Source organism: Procambarus clarkii, chromosome 44, assembly GCF_040958095.1.
Source record: "Procambarus clarkii isolate CNS0578487 chromosome 44, FALCON_Pclarkii_2.0, whole genome shotgun sequence".
Classification (NCBI taxonomy): Eukaryota; Metazoa; Arthropoda; class Malacostraca; order Decapoda; family Cambaridae; genus Procambarus; species Procambarus clarkii.
The window spans coordinates 18,682,563-18,698,229 of record NC_091193.1 but is presented as its reverse complement, the minus strand read 5'-3'; the positions used below and the strand labels follow the sequence as shown (position 1 = coordinate 18,698,229).

The 15,667-nt window shown below is 44.9% G+C and overlaps 1 protein-coding gene across 1 annotated transcript in view; it reads right to left on the bottom strand.

The window, feature by feature from the left end:
• Positions 1–15,667, bottom strand: part of phtm (cytochrome P450 enzyme phantom) — a 104,307-nt gene that overhangs the window by 24,311 nt on the left and 64,329 nt on the right. The window contains exons 4-7 of the mRNA XM_069300696.1: positions 11,701–11,843; positions 9,914–10,113; positions 4,353–4,674; positions 3,734–3,886 (exon numbers count right to left, since the gene is read on the bottom strand). Of these exons, the coding sequence (XP_069156797.1) occupies positions 3,734–3,886; positions 4,353–4,674; positions 9,914–10,113; positions 11,701–11,843 (818 nt within the window). The remainder of the gene's footprint in view (positions 1–3,733; positions 3,887–4,352; positions 4,675–9,913; positions 10,114–11,700; positions 11,844–15,667) is intronic.

Genomic DNA, 15,667 nt, shown 5'->3' with positions numbered 1-15,667 from the left:
TCTCCACATCTCTCCCTCTCTCTCCACATCTCTCCCTCTCTCTCCACATCTCTCCCTCCCTCTCCACATCTCTCCCTCCCTCTCCACATCTCTCCCTCCCTCTCCACATCTCTCCCTCTCTCTCCACATCTCTCCCTCTCTCTCCACATCTCTCCCTCCCTCTCCACATCTCTCCCTCCCTCTCCACATCTCTCCCTCTCTCTCCACATCTCTCCCTCCCTCTCCACATCTCTCCCTCCCTCTCCACATCTCTCCCTCTCTCTCCACATCTCTCCCTCTCTCTCTCCACATCTCTCCCTCCCTCTCCACATCTCTCCCTCTCTCTCCACATCTCTCCCTCCCTCTCCACATCTCTCCCTCCCTCTCCACATCTCTCCCTCCCTCTCCACATCTCTCCCTCCCTCTCCACATCTCTCCCTCTCTCTCCACATCTCTCCCTCTCTCTCCACATCTCTCCCTCTCTCTCCACATCTCTCCCTCTCTCTCCACATCTCTCCCTCCCTCTCCACATCTCTCCCTCCCTCTCCACATCTCTCCCTCCCTCTCCACATCTCTCCCTCTCTCTCCACATCTCTCCCTCTCTCTCCACATCTCTCCCTCCCTCTCCACATCTCTCCCTCCCTCTCCACATCTCTCCCTCTCTCTCCACATCTCTCCCTCCCTCTCCACATCTCTCCCTCCCTCTCCACATCTCTCCCTCCCTCTCCACATCTCTCCCTCTCTCTCCACATCTCTCCCTCTCTCTCCACATCTCTCCCTCTCTCTCCACATCTCTCCCTCCTTCTCCACATCTCTCCCTCTCTCTCCACATCTCTCCCTCCCTCTCCACATCTCTCCCTCTCTCTCCACATCTCTCCCTCCCTCTCCACATCTCTCCCTCTCTCTCCACATCTCTCCCTCTCTCTCCACATCTCTCCCTCCCTCCAATACCACATCACTTCCCAGAAGAAGACCCAAATAAGAGTACGATAGAAATAACAGGGCATCCATAATTGTAATAGAGAAAACAGCTTCTGTTGCCTGCAGGAAGAAATTCAGACTTAATCACGGGTGATTTCAACCCTTGGAAGATAGACTGGGACAACAGAGAACCACGTGGAGATACAGACACATGTAGAGGTAAAATATTAGATGCAGCAACATGAAACTTTCTAAGCAAATATGTCAAGGTGGGGGAGTCATATGTCAATATGGGGGAGCCGGTCGGCCGAGCGGACAGCACGCGGGACTAGTAATCCTGTGGTCTTGGGTTCGATCCCAGGCGCCGGCGAGAAACAATGGGCAGAGTTTCTTTCACCCTATGCCCCCTGTTACCTAGCAGTACAATAGGTACCTGGGTGTTAGTCAGCTGTCACGGGCTGCTTCCTAGGGGTGGAGGTATGGTCGAGGACCGGGCCGCGGGGACACTGAAAGCCCCGAAATCATCTCAAGATAACCTCAAGAAGGTAATAACAAGAATGAGAGGATATGACGAACTCGCCAGACTTGAGCTGATATTCACTCTAAACGGGTCAGACATAAGAGAAGTCAAATTAGAGTGACCCATAGGAATGAGTGACCACAGTGTACTACCATATGAGTGTCTGGTGGAAATAAGAATAACCTAAAGCAAAGGGCTGGCATACCGAAGGGGAAACTACGAGATAAGAAAATTATCTAATAGGAATACGTAACGAAACATTACTCAGAGAAACGTCTGTACACGAAGTGAGGAACTACGTCACCCAGAGGCGTCAATAGGCAGAAAAGAAATCTACTCCGGCCCAAAAAAGCAACAAATAAGCACACACACACAAAAAAAGCAAAAGGGGAATTCATATGCAGCACATGTCTAAGCAGCACATGTCTAAGCAGCACATGTCTAAGCAGCACATGTCTAAGCAGCACATGTCTAAGCAGCACATGTCTAAGCAGCACATGTCTAAGCAGCACATGTCTAAGCAGCACATGTCTAAGCAGCACATGTCTGGAATCCACACCAAAATTGAAAAGTACGAAGGTATGACACAAGATTACTGTCAACACACACACCAACAATATTCACTATACTCCTGCAAGATGCACCTTCAATTCCGTGAACTAAGACTCCCTAGCACGCGGAAAACAGACACCCGAGTCGCACTGTTGACAGCCTACTGTGCTGCTTGGAGGTCGTCCTTGACCTCCTAGACCTTGCCCTCTACGTCAAGGGCTGTTGCTTGCTGCTCCTCTGGGCCCTACTGGGTGAAGGGCTGTGAACGAGGGCTGTTGCTTAGAGCTCCTCCTTGACCATGACCTCTCGGACGAGAGCTGTGAACGAGGTGCCCCGAGGGGCACCAATGGTGGTCGGCGAGGCATGCGATGAGACAGGCACTCGGTCTTAGCTTGCATACCACACAATAATCCCAGCTTATAACCCCCCGGAGAGTTCTTGGCATCGCTGGGCTTGAGGGCGTCAGTGCCTCTGTCTTCTGCGTCAACAACCTATACTCCCTACTGCATCTTTTCCGCGAACTCACCCACGCCACGCAAGACGAACCCCGCCACTTAAATATCAAAAATACTCCTTTATACTAACCCATTTTAGTTCAAAAGGTTCTTACACTATTGACTTTCATCTGTTGTTGGTTAAAACTGAAGGGAGACTCTCGTGAGGCTATTACCATGCCAAAGAGAGATATCTGGGCGAGTTCGTTCAGTAAACTGCCGAGACAGCTGGCGCCGCGCCACTTCGGTATATGATCTTCTCTTCACGTCAAACATTCCTGTTGATGTTAATCTCGTGGTCCATCAGACTCTTCATGAGCAAGACTCCTGCTGCTGCTGCTCGCTTCTCGTCACTATTCTTGCAAGGCAGAGGAATTCATATAAAATCCAGAGTAATTATTAAATCAACATTGTGTCAAACGAAGCTTTAGTCACTCGTACGAGTATATGTATCCCATCGTCCAAAATTAATAGTACTTTTAGGAATTATTGGTCGAATGAGGGAAAATGTACCCCTAAAATGTTCACATTTTTTTAGTACTCCAAATTGCAGGCCAGGAGAGTGGAACAGTGACTGTACAACTTAACCTGTGCTAGACCTAAATAAGCACTCCTAGGCCTAACATGCTATTTTAGGCCTAAATTAGATATATATATATATATATATATATATATATATATATATATATATATATATATATATATATATATATATATATAATGTGTGTGGTTGTGTGTGTGTGCTATACTTAGCTTAGGAAAGGTTAGGTTTGGTCATAACCTTCTGTCTGGCGCCATGTACAAAATTAACAGAAGAAAACGTGGTTGTGTGTGTGTGTGTAAATGGTACACAATAACCGGAGCCGCACTACATGGTCTATATAGTAAGCAGGACCCGCTGTACCGTGCCAGCACAGCCATTGTTTATATTTTAAATGATTTCTCTCCAAGTTATTTCATCTCTAACAATATTAATGTATTGAAAGCATGAGTTACTTGGTTAAGATCTGGTTAGGTTAGGTAAATGAGATTAGGTTAGTTACGTTAGGAAGGTTAGGTTAGGTTAGGTTAGTTCAGGTGAAGTTTTTATGTAAACTTTGACTAACTGCAGAAAAAAGAACAAAATATCATCATTATCATCATTATCATCGCATGAGTCATAATGTTTTAAAAAAAAACACACACACACACAATATTAATTGACATTAGCACTAGACAACTCCGGCTACCTGAGAGGCATAAAGTGAGCCACCCAAGTGTGACGTACCTGGGCCTCGGGGAAGAGTGCCATGTTGAGGAGGTGCCACTTGAAGGTGGTGATGGTGGTCTCGGAGCCGGCGCCGAAGAGGTCAGCAGCCACGTGATGAAGCTGTTCGTAGGTGAAGGACCCCGGCTCCTCCTCCCCTCGCTCGCGGCGCTCCTGCCCCACCACGAGAGTGAACACCGCATTTTGTTTTGTGATAGTTAATTGGTTGGGGGGGGGGATATAGACTGTCTTTAAGACCTCGGCCCGCGGCGACCCTTGGCCCGTGATGACCTTTGGCCTGCGGTAACCCTTGGCCCGCGGTGACCTTTGGCCAACACGTTTCCCTACTGAACAAGAACATCCCCAGTAAACAAAAATAATTAGACCTCCTCCACTGAACAAGGTCAACAACTCCCCCCATAGAACAAGGGGGATAGGAAGGGGTGAGCTACATAGCTAATTATGTTTTCCTGAGCAAGCAAACACTTGGCGGCCTATTGCCAAAAAAATGCAAATTTATCCAGTTATGTTTTTATACACACACACACACATTATATATATATATATATATATATATATATATATATATATATATATATATATATATATATATATATATATATATATATATATTACTAACCCTGACGTAGGCGTCGACAATATGAAGAGGAACCTTAGACGAGGACACCATCTCCCCGCTCTGGTCCTCCGCCAGACGAGCACCGCTAGCCTCGTCCCCATCAGGAACCTCCTGGCAGGGCTCCTCCTCCTTCTCTTGTGTCCGGGATAACGCAACCTCAGGAGCTCCTCTCTCGGCCTCGGGGGCGTCCGGGGGACTCTCCACGGACACGCCGGAAGATATCCGCTTCTCGTGATCTGTGATGATGCTCTGGTACTCCTGGTGAGTCTTGCTCTGGTTCTCCGTTATGAACTTGATCACGCTGCGGTAGGTGGGCAAGAATCTGTATGGGGAGAGGTGAATGGTAAACACTTCAAGATGCTTTCCGACTTCCTCAAACCCGCTACAGACTGGAACCTCACCCAGAAAACCTAATACGAATTCAAATTGATTTCGTGGGGTTGAATGCTACTTCACACCTAACTTGTTCATTTAAAAAGTGGTCCTTAAGTTCTTGCCTGTGGTTCAAGGCCTGCAACCCAGACTTTTACAAGAGCCAACGAGCCACTAGACAGATGTCCGCAGCTCGTAGCTACACATTAAATATTATCAAGAGATGAATACAAGAAAACTATAAGATTATCACCTCATTTGACCAGTTCTCAAATTATATTAATTGATCTTATATAGAGACCCATAATATTCCTAAAGGATAATAATAATAATATAATAAAAGGAATATAAATATAATAAAGAGGATAATAAGAACAATAATAATAATAATAATAATAATAATAATAATAATAATAATAATAATAATAATAATAATAATAATAATGAAGAAACTCACTACAATGCCGTAGTAAGTATGTTGACCAGACCACACACTAGAAGGTGAAGGGACGACGACGTTTCGGTCCGTCCTGGACCATTCTCAAGTCGATTGTCCGTAGTAAGTAGCTTCCAGGAACAAGATTCGAGGAGCTTGTGTTTATAAATCTGAGCAGAGTGCCTCATGTGGCGCCCATCATAAGACGTCTTTGTGATTATGCTCCCCAGAGACTCGCCAGGGACTCGCCAGGGACTCGCCAGGGACTCGCCAGGGACTCGCCAGGGACTCGCCAAGGGACGACCAAGTTTCAGAGGAATGCTCAGTAATTATGATTTCTGGGAAGTGTGGTCTGGGTTCCGCGGAATTATTATCCCTACTCTGGACACGACAAGATCTGGGCACCACAGGGTCTGTGCCCGTGTGAGTTAATAAGATTAGTTAGTTCTGCGTCCTTAAGAATCAAATTTTACGGTTTATTGGATCTACTTTACTAAAAGACTTATTGTCCTTTTCTGTCTCTATAGAATCTATAATTACCCTTTCTATTAGGCCTTTTCTCTCTGATATTTGAGCAGTTGTATATAATTCTGCTATTACTAAAATCCATCTATATGATTAAGATCCCAACAATGGTTAGGACGTTATTCTTATACGATTTTGTTCCTGCTTTTTGTGTGTGTGTTTATCAGCTGTTTTCAATACACCACCATGACCGAACTAACTCACATATGATAAATTACAGTCATTATAATTTATCACATAAACACCATTATCTACATTGTTCTCAATATTATTAACATTATCAACGTTACCATTGTTCCCTCTATCCCCGTTACCTATGCTAACAACACTCCTGCTGTTATTAAGTAGGTTACACCCAATACTTTGGTTTTTAATACACTTACACATGTAAGTGTGAAAGAAAGATGGAAGTCTTTACTTCACCACTAATAATAATAATAATAATAATAATAAATCAATATAGATTAATATGTCTGTCTATTTGAGGTTGGAAGCCAGATGCTTGAGGTCAAGCATCTGGTTGGTTGATGTGGGATACGTGTCAAACACGATTGGGCCAATCATTTAGCACTGCACAATAAGAAATGTATATGGAGAAGGCACAGGTGTATAAAGCCACGTGTATGGAGAAGGCACAGGTGTATAAAGCCACGTGTATGGAGAAGGCACAGGTGTATGGAGAAGGCACAGGTGTATAAAGCCACCTGTATAGTAAAACATTATGCGCTGTTATCTGGAAAGTTTCCAAAAAATTATATCTATCATATTTTTGCGGTAATAGGCAAACATATGTTAATGACAACACCGTCGTGGTTACACCTGGGGGCTCAGTGGTGGTACGGGCCACTACCCTGTTGACCAGACCACACACTAGAAGGTGAAGGGACGACGACGTTTCGGTCCGTCCAGGACCATTCTCAAGTCGATTGTGAACCGAGCCTCGACCTCACTGAGCCTCTTGTCACTGAGCTTCGACCATCAGTAACAAGGGGACTCCAGCGACACACATATAGAAGACAAAGAGAGATACAAGGAGATAAAGAGAGAGAGAAAGGGCGATAAAGAAACAGACACAAATAGAGATAAGGGAGAGAGAGAGAAAGAGTAAGAGATATAACCATGAAAGAAAAACATGCTATTGACACAAGAGCAATTATGACACCGCGAGAACCCGTATGATACAAGTGCCAAAATGTACCGATGGGTGTTGGCCCGAGGACTCGAGAAATATGATCAGGTGGGCCCCGTGGGAGAGTAAAGCTCTGCGATAGATACATGACACATGACCAAGAGGACTACTATCTGGGGGATGATACATTTCACTTGGATAATACGATGACTGGTCACAACTGATTACGACCAGCTGTTCACAGCCACGTGTGTGGAGAAGGCACAGGTGTATACAGCCTCGTGTATGGAGAAGGCACAGGTGTATACAGCCACGTGTATGGAGAAGGCACAAGTGTATACAGCCACGTGTATGGAGAAGGCATAGGTGTATACAGCCACGTGTATGGAGAAGGCACAGGTGTATACAGCCACGTGTATGGAGAAGGCACAGGTGTATACAGCCACGTGCATGGAGAAGTCACAGGTGTATACAGCCTCGTGTATGGAGAAGGCACAGGTGTATACAGCCTCGTGTATGGAGAAGGCACAGGTGTATACAGCCTCGTGTATGGAGAAGGCACAGGTGTATACAGCCTCGTGTATGGAGAAGGCACAGGTGTATACAGCCACGTGTATGGAGAAGGCACAGGTGTATACAGCCACGTGTATGGAGAAGTCACAGGTGTATAGAGCCTCGTGTATGGAGAAGGCACAGGTGTATACAGCCTCGTGTATGGAGAAAGCACAGGTGTATACAGCCACGTGTATGGAGAAGGCACAGGTGTATACAGCCACGTGTATGGAGAAGTCACAGGTGTATACAGCCACGTGTATGGAGAAGGCACAGGTGTATACAGCCACGTGTATGGAGAAGGCACAGGTGTATACAGCCACGTGTATGGAGAAGTCACAGGTGTATACAGCCACGTGTATGGAGAAGGCACAGGTGTATACAGCCACGTGTATGGAGAAGTCACAGGTGTATACAGCCTCGTGTATGGAGAAGGCACAGGTGTATACAGCCTCGTGTATGGAGAAGGCACAGGTGTATACAGCCTCGTGTATGGAGAAGGCACAGGTGTATACAGCCTCGTGTATGGAGAAGCATCACGTGTTTAAATTCCAGGCACCTGGCGCTCACCTGTGGGAAACATCCTCAGGGAACAGCTAATTAAAAATATTTAAATTTAACAGCTTGATCAGCGCGTAAAGCAAAAATTATTACCTCACGAAGAATGCTTAATAAGTGGAAAATTGTTAGGGGGTCGAATGTAAAATATAATAATTTTTAACTAGTAATATTTTCGTTCAACAAAGATCTCAACACTTTCAGACAGGTTGAACGTAAGTTGTGTATTATTTACTCTATATTTTTTTATCGAAGGATTTTTTATTATTTAAGTTTTCGTAAATAATATTACGAAACAAATAATGATATTAAGGAAACAAATAATAGTAACACAGACGAAATTAACACCAAACAGGAGAAGTGATAACGAGAGAGAGAGAGAGAGAGAGAGAGAGAGAGAGAGAGAGAGAGAGAGAGAGAGAGAGAGAGAGAGAGAGAGAGAGAGAGAGAGAGAGAGAGAGAAAAAAAAAATGTTTTCAAGACACCAACAAAGCAAGGTAAGAAAAGGTAGTTATCAGGAGAAACCACTAAGCCATTACGAAAATATAGAGCACTTGGAAAGGATTAGAATAAAGTTATGGGATAGAGCGGAGGAGGGGGGGGGCGAAGGAATGCAGGATGCCCAACCGCTTTGACGGTCGGGGGATTGAACACCGATGACCTGCATGAAGCGAGACCGTCCAGTGCAAGGAGAGACGATTCCTTCGCCATACTTCAAATAATTTCTCAAGGTAATTATGAGGAAACATCACTATACCAGGATGACCATATGACACTCGGAAGGGATATGAGCACGGACTGAAAGATATATGCTTAACCACTTGCACCATAGGGGATCGAACGCCGTCCCTGCAGCAACCAATTCAACTCGGTGGAAAGCGACACTATGATATAAACTCCTTAAAAAAAAAAAATGGAACTCGTTCTGAAAAAAAATATTGTCGACTGAAAAAGACCGAACACCGAGAATCTTTAATTAATCTTTTAGAGAACTGGATAATGACAGAACATAACATTGCAGAATTATATTATATATATATATATATATATATATATATATATATATATATATATATATATATATATATAGTATATATATATATAAATATTATTATTGTTTAATTTTTATCCATTTATTACAGCTTTCTCTACATTTCTCTATCTTTATTTTAATGTATTTTAGCCTGACAAGAAGCGAATATTCAGGTCCCTTCAACATGTTCTGTTGGGAGCTTGTAGGCGCGTTCACCCCTGCAAAAGTGCCGACTCACTTTCAAGGTTACTCACCTCATACCGTACCCAGGTTACTCACTTAAGTAGTGTCTAGGTTACTCGCCTCAGCGTTGTTTGTTACTCACCTCAGTCGAGGGATGAGGTTATTCATCTGAGTCACGGCCTGATTATTTCCCAGACCCCCGGTTACTCATCTGAGTGAGTCCGGGTTACATTCGAGAGCCGTGTCCAGGTTACTCACCTGAGTCGTCCATAGGTTGCTCACCTACTCCGCACCCCGGTTACTCGCCTGACACACTCCAGAGCTGTAGTGGCCCGACATGACGCAAGGTTACTCACCTGAGCCGTCTATACGTTACTCACTTGACATTCACTTAAGGCCAGTCACTTAATCCGTATCGAGGTCACTCACCTGAGCCGCGCCAAGGTCACTTACCTGAGCCGCGCCAAGGTCTCTCACCTAAACCGCCTCAAAGGTCACTCATCTGAGCCGTCCCGAGGTCACTCTCCTAAGCAACCCCCAAGGTCACTCACCTAAGCCGCCCCCAAAGTCACTCACCTAAGCCGCCCCAAAGTCACTCACCTAAGCCGCCCCAAAGGTCACTCACCTAAGCCGCCCCAAAGGTCACTCACCTAAGCCGCCCCCAAGGTCACTCACCTAAGCCACCCCCAAAGTCACTCACCTAAGCCGCGCCAAGATCACTCACCTAAGCCACCCTCAAGGTCACTCACCTAAGCCGCGCCAAGGTCACTCACCTAAGCCAGGGAAGGAAGTTGAGAGGCCCTGAGACACCCACGAGCTTCGTTCCTTCCTCCAACAGGAGGCGGAGCCAACGCCACTTTGGGTCCTCCTCCCTGTAGGTGATGCCGAAAATCAGGTGATTCATGGTGTTGCCGACGTGATGCAACAGGTGGTGGGAGATGTCCACCGGCGTCCCTCGACTCTCCGCCAGCTCCTGAAGGAGGAGGAGGCGTCGAAGTTCCCACTATGGTAAGAATTCACCCTTCACCTATACTAACGAGGAGGAAATTGGGGTTTTAAGAGCGGTTTAATCACCTCTGAACGCCGGTTTGTCCTGAGCGAGGTCCTCGGGTTAAGATATCTGAGATGTTTTTGATCTATGTTTGAGAATTTTTTTTAGTTTCTTTCTTTATTATGGACCACCATAGCCATCCCGTGGACGGTGGTGTAAAGGGTTACAGAGGTACATAATGGGTTCAGGAACTGAACCCTCTAGTTCGTTTAGCTAAGCAAATAACAATCTTTTGACGCTAGTTACACAATTATTAGTGTTATATATACATGTACACATACTCATACATACATGTACATATATATACATATACATATATACATACACATATATATATACAATCACCTACACAAATACACACATCAATAATCTTTTGTATCACAAGTGATTCAACAAGAGGCTCACAACAGTCACTATACAAGGCACTTGTACTAGTGCAGGAAGTGCACCATACATTGTCCACTCCTTGCACTATGGTGAGTCACACACTGACTAGTCTTGGTCCACACACTCACCCAGCTTGGCCGCATCTCAGTACACTGGATCAGTGCGAACAGCTTCGTTTGCTGTGCCCGGTAGTTTAAGACCAATGATATTAACATAAGATCAATATAAGACACACACAAACTCATCCAAAGTCTCTCCTTGACGCTGGCAACCCCCCCCCTCCCCCTTCAGTGGCATTCAATGCAATTCATTTATTAAAAAAAATTCTAAGACAATGAAGCTTGAAAAGTTTACAAAACTATCAATTTATGAACACTTGCAAGACCTTATACAGTTACTTGAAAGGGGGGTCTTACGGTTAATTAAGTCTTTGAAACTAATGGATATTTAAGACCCGATATATTAGTCGTTTCAAGGAACCTGCAATGAAGTAGTTTTTTTAAGAAATTTGTTAAGAATATATACTTTGGTTATAGCAAATTACCAGAGGGTTGAGAAGAGGATGAGGAGGGAGTATGTTCCCAGTCACCAGGGGGCCCCCACCTCTCCACCGTGGGCGGCCCACTCCTCTATGGGGCCCCCTCCCATGCTTCCTACACACACACACAGACACACACACACCTCCGGGGGCCCCTTCCCAAACATGGTCCCGTTCTCCATGGTCCCCCTTGTTTGGTCCACTTCTCCGTGAGCCAAAATGTGTGGCCCACACTCCGAAGGAGAAGTGATGGAGGAGTGATGAACAGTTTCGAAGGAGTAACGGACAATGTTGGAGGAATAATGGACAATGTTGGAGGAATAATGGACAGTGTTGGAGAGGAGAGATCGTTGTAGTGATGGCAACTAAGTGTTGAAGGAATAATTAAATCTGTTAAGCAAAAATATCACAATCAAAATAATTCCCATACACTCTCTCTCTCTCTCTGCTCATAATCTCTTAGACTCACAATCTCTAAGCTAACAATCCCTGCACTTACACACATGTATATAAACCTCACACCATCAGACAACTCATTAAACTCTAAAGTAACATCAACAAATAACCATGAACTTAAGACCCACCTGCGTCAGGTGGGTGGCCACGGCGTGGATCTGGGGCTCCATGGCCGCCCTGGTGGCCGTGGTCCTCATGCCATGGTCCCGCATGAAACCCAACACGAATTTCCGGTGTTCTCGCCACAGGTCGCCCTCCGAGCAGATGAGACCTGCAGGCACACGCTCGGATTATATAATGCTGCCGTGACGTTGTTGTTGATGGTAAAGATTCGCTACCTGGAACCAAAAGATCCAAGTAGCACGGGCTATGGCGAGCCCGTAGTAGAGTCCGTGACGGCTGGGAGAGGAAGTGATGCTGCGACGTCAGAGGGAGAGTGTTGCCCCGACGCTGCTGACCTGCTGTGTGGTCCCTGACCTGCTCAATGGCCAATCAGCGACGTTGTGTCATTGTGTCAGGGGGAAAAAGCTTCTCTCATATATTTATCTCATTGAGAGGAAATGTCTGTCTGAAGTAGCTGTCAGACGCTAGGGGATAGCCTCACTAAACATTGCAGGGTGACTGGTGTGGGCTACAGGCAATACATAAGAGTAGTCGGTGTCGAGTCCCATATATCATCCCTCTCCTCCTCGCGGACTGAACCCGGGGATCCCTCGGTTGTGGACCAATAACGAAGACTACTATGTTCCAGGTTCCCTACTGAGTCTGTGCATGCGTCACAGCACCGTTAACAGCGGCGGACGTCTGAGCTTATAGTCACCGATGAAGAGTCGTAGACCAGTGAATTGCCCCCAAACGACCCCCAGGCGGAGAGTGGGGAGGGGGGGATTCCAGAGAAAGCAATTGCTGGAAATCCTTTGAAACGAGCCCCGCTAACGGGAGAAATATTGTTTAAAAGAAGCTAATTCACTCTGGGTGAGAACCAGCCCAACCGCCTCCGTTGATAGTGGTGGTTGGGCCCCGCTTGCTTCACCGTGCCGCCGCGTGGGACTCCCGCCATAATAACCTGCCACTCCTTGGGTGTATGAAAGTAGAATTTTCCTTCATTTCTGCATTAATTTTTGCCTTCAAGACGGATCAAGCTACCTGAACCGCCGCCCCCCCAGACACCTAGCTCCCCCTCCCCCCAAGAGGCACACGAGACTTCCTTGAACTCTTGCACAGCTGCAAGATCAGGTCAAAATAGAATGAGAGAGAGAGAGAGAGAGAGAGAGAGAGAGAGAGAGAGAGAGAGAGAGAGAGAGAGAGAGAGAGAGAGAGAGAGAGAGAGAGAGAGAGAGAGGGAGAGAGAGCAAACATCCTTAACACAACATTGACCTCAGGACCACCAGCTCCAGCCGACCACAGCTTCCGGAAGCATGGTGAGGTGTGAGGGGTGAGGGGTGAGGTGTGAGGGGTGAGGTGTGAGATGTGAGGGGTGAGGTGTGACGTGTGAGAGGTGAGGCTTATTACCCCCCCCCCTCCTCCCCCTTGCATACAGACCAATCAACCACCAATGTCAAAATCACGTTGCCCAATATATATATATATATATATATATATATATATATATATATATATATATATATATATATATATATATATATATATATATATACATACATACATACACATATACGTGAAATTCAGCATTGTTGAGACTTGCACTCACAACTGATGCCAACAGAATAACTGGACTCGCGGCATTGGACGCGGCGTCGGCAAGGGCAATGAACTAAAGGCCAACAACAGGAGAAAAAAAATCTATGAGCCGGACTGGGGGTCATCGCATCTTGTGATGTGCCTCAGGGGGGTGAGTGGTGGTGGGGGCACCTCCCCCCCCCCTCTCCCCATCTCTCTCTTATCTGCCACCGTGACCCATCGTTTCTCATCTTCCCTCCTCCTCCTCCCCCCCTAAACCCACTCTGGTTAGTTTAACCGTCTTGATTAGGACAGTAATTATTAACATCTGTCTAATTTCTGTCTCTATGGTATCATAAACGTTAAATTTAACTACGACAATGTGAAACGCGATCAAAACAAAACGAAAAACACCGTACAGCAAATATATATATATATATATATATATATATATATATATATATATATATATATATATATATATATATATATATATATATATATATATATATATGGCTGGTGCTACGAGGCCCAGATGCCCACCCAGCAACAAATATTGTAATGAGCGACCCTTTTTTTGTGTGAGTCCGTCTTGGGCCTCAAATTCCAGCGACGGGACAGGAGCGACAGATGTCACCCGTCTACCGTATTCATGACAGGGAGGCTGAGGTTAGTGACACCAGCCGCCCAGCCCTCGACGCTTCGGCAAAAAAAAAAAAAACTAAGCCTACTTGAGAACAATGAACCGTGGATGCCCGCACTCATCAAGAACTTCAAAGACCTTCACCACGGGTATAGACGATCCAAGACTAAACTTACTAAAATAAATCGACTTGAGAATGGTCCAGGACGGAGGGAAACATCGTCGTCCCTACACTTTCTAGTGTGTGTGGTCTGGTCAACATATTTCAGCCAGGTTATTGTGACTCCTCGTCTGCTTACCAAAATCAACGAAATGTAACAAGTTCTATATATATAGTCTTTTTAAGACCCTCAATATACTCCTCAAGACAGTTGCATGCTATACTGATGTCTCTGTAGACCTAGAGTCCAACCATACCCCCATCAGCATGGTGTGGACATGGTTGGCCCCCGCCTCACTAAACTTTGCAGGGTGACCCAAGCTAGAGAAAAGCTGTCAAAAGTAGCCAGAGTGACAAATAATGCCTCAACCACATTGCTGCTGGAAATGTTCACTATCAAGATAGTCTTTGAACAGGCATATGTCAACCATCATACTATATTGATCTATGGAACCGAGATTACAGACAAGCTATCCGGAGAGGGGGAACGGCCGAGCAAGCTAGAAACCAGAGTGGTGGAAACTCTTACTCTCTGTAACACATTCCCTTTAGCTGCATGGGTACAGCTGCATGGTACAGCTACCGGGTACAGAGCTCCAGCCTCCCTGTACAGACACTCCTACAGAGCAGGGGGAGGGGGGCGAGAAAGAAGAGCTAAGCACAGCACTATAAACTACCCAATCGACTGAAAGAACGGGATTAATATAACAGAAAAAAATAGAGTTATTGTGGACAACCAAATGGATATTCCCTCAATCATCCATTTACATAACTGTAACGAAGAGTTGCATCAGCTCAAGAATCATTTTCAGCAATCATCTTAAATCATCTTAAATAAATCTTGAATAAGAATCATCTTAAAAAATCACACTGTGTCAGTGACAGACACACGCCAATTCCTGCTTCATAAGGATTGGCTAACTCAAGACACCATTAATGCCCATTAAATAAATCGACAAACACTTACAGTAAAACAATTATGAATATAAAAAATGTTGTTTTGCTTGTGAAGCACAGGATAACAATGAAGAAAAACAAAGCAGATATTATGGCTATAAGGGCCAGTGTTGCTTTAAGCAAACAAAACCCACTTAATTATTGAAAATTAAAATGTTTTCTCAAATGAAAATGAGGATTTTTAGTGAAGAGCTGTCATTTGTCACTGACTGTCATCTGTCACTGGCTGTCATCTGTCACACTGGCTGTCATACCCAATATTTCAGTAACACTAAATCATATGTTTGCTTTACTATGCATCTCCCACTTAATATTATAAGTATTATAAGTTGTAACCCAAACAAGTGGACACAGGTATAGCTCAGAGCCAGAGAGCCACAGTGCCACAGCGGCGTTACAACATAAATAACTCCTCAAGGATTCGAACCTAGGCCACTAACTCAGGTTGGATTTGTGAGGGCCCTTATCCTTGGAGAAGAAAAAAATGTGATGAATGAAAAAATGTGAAACGTGATAAAAAATGTGTCAGACCACGGAGGAAGAATTGACATTGCAATTTCCTTAAGTACTTTCGTATATTAATAATACATTTTCAGAAGGAAATTAGTTTCCTTCTGAAAGATTAATAATTCTAACACGAATTTTCTCAATCTTT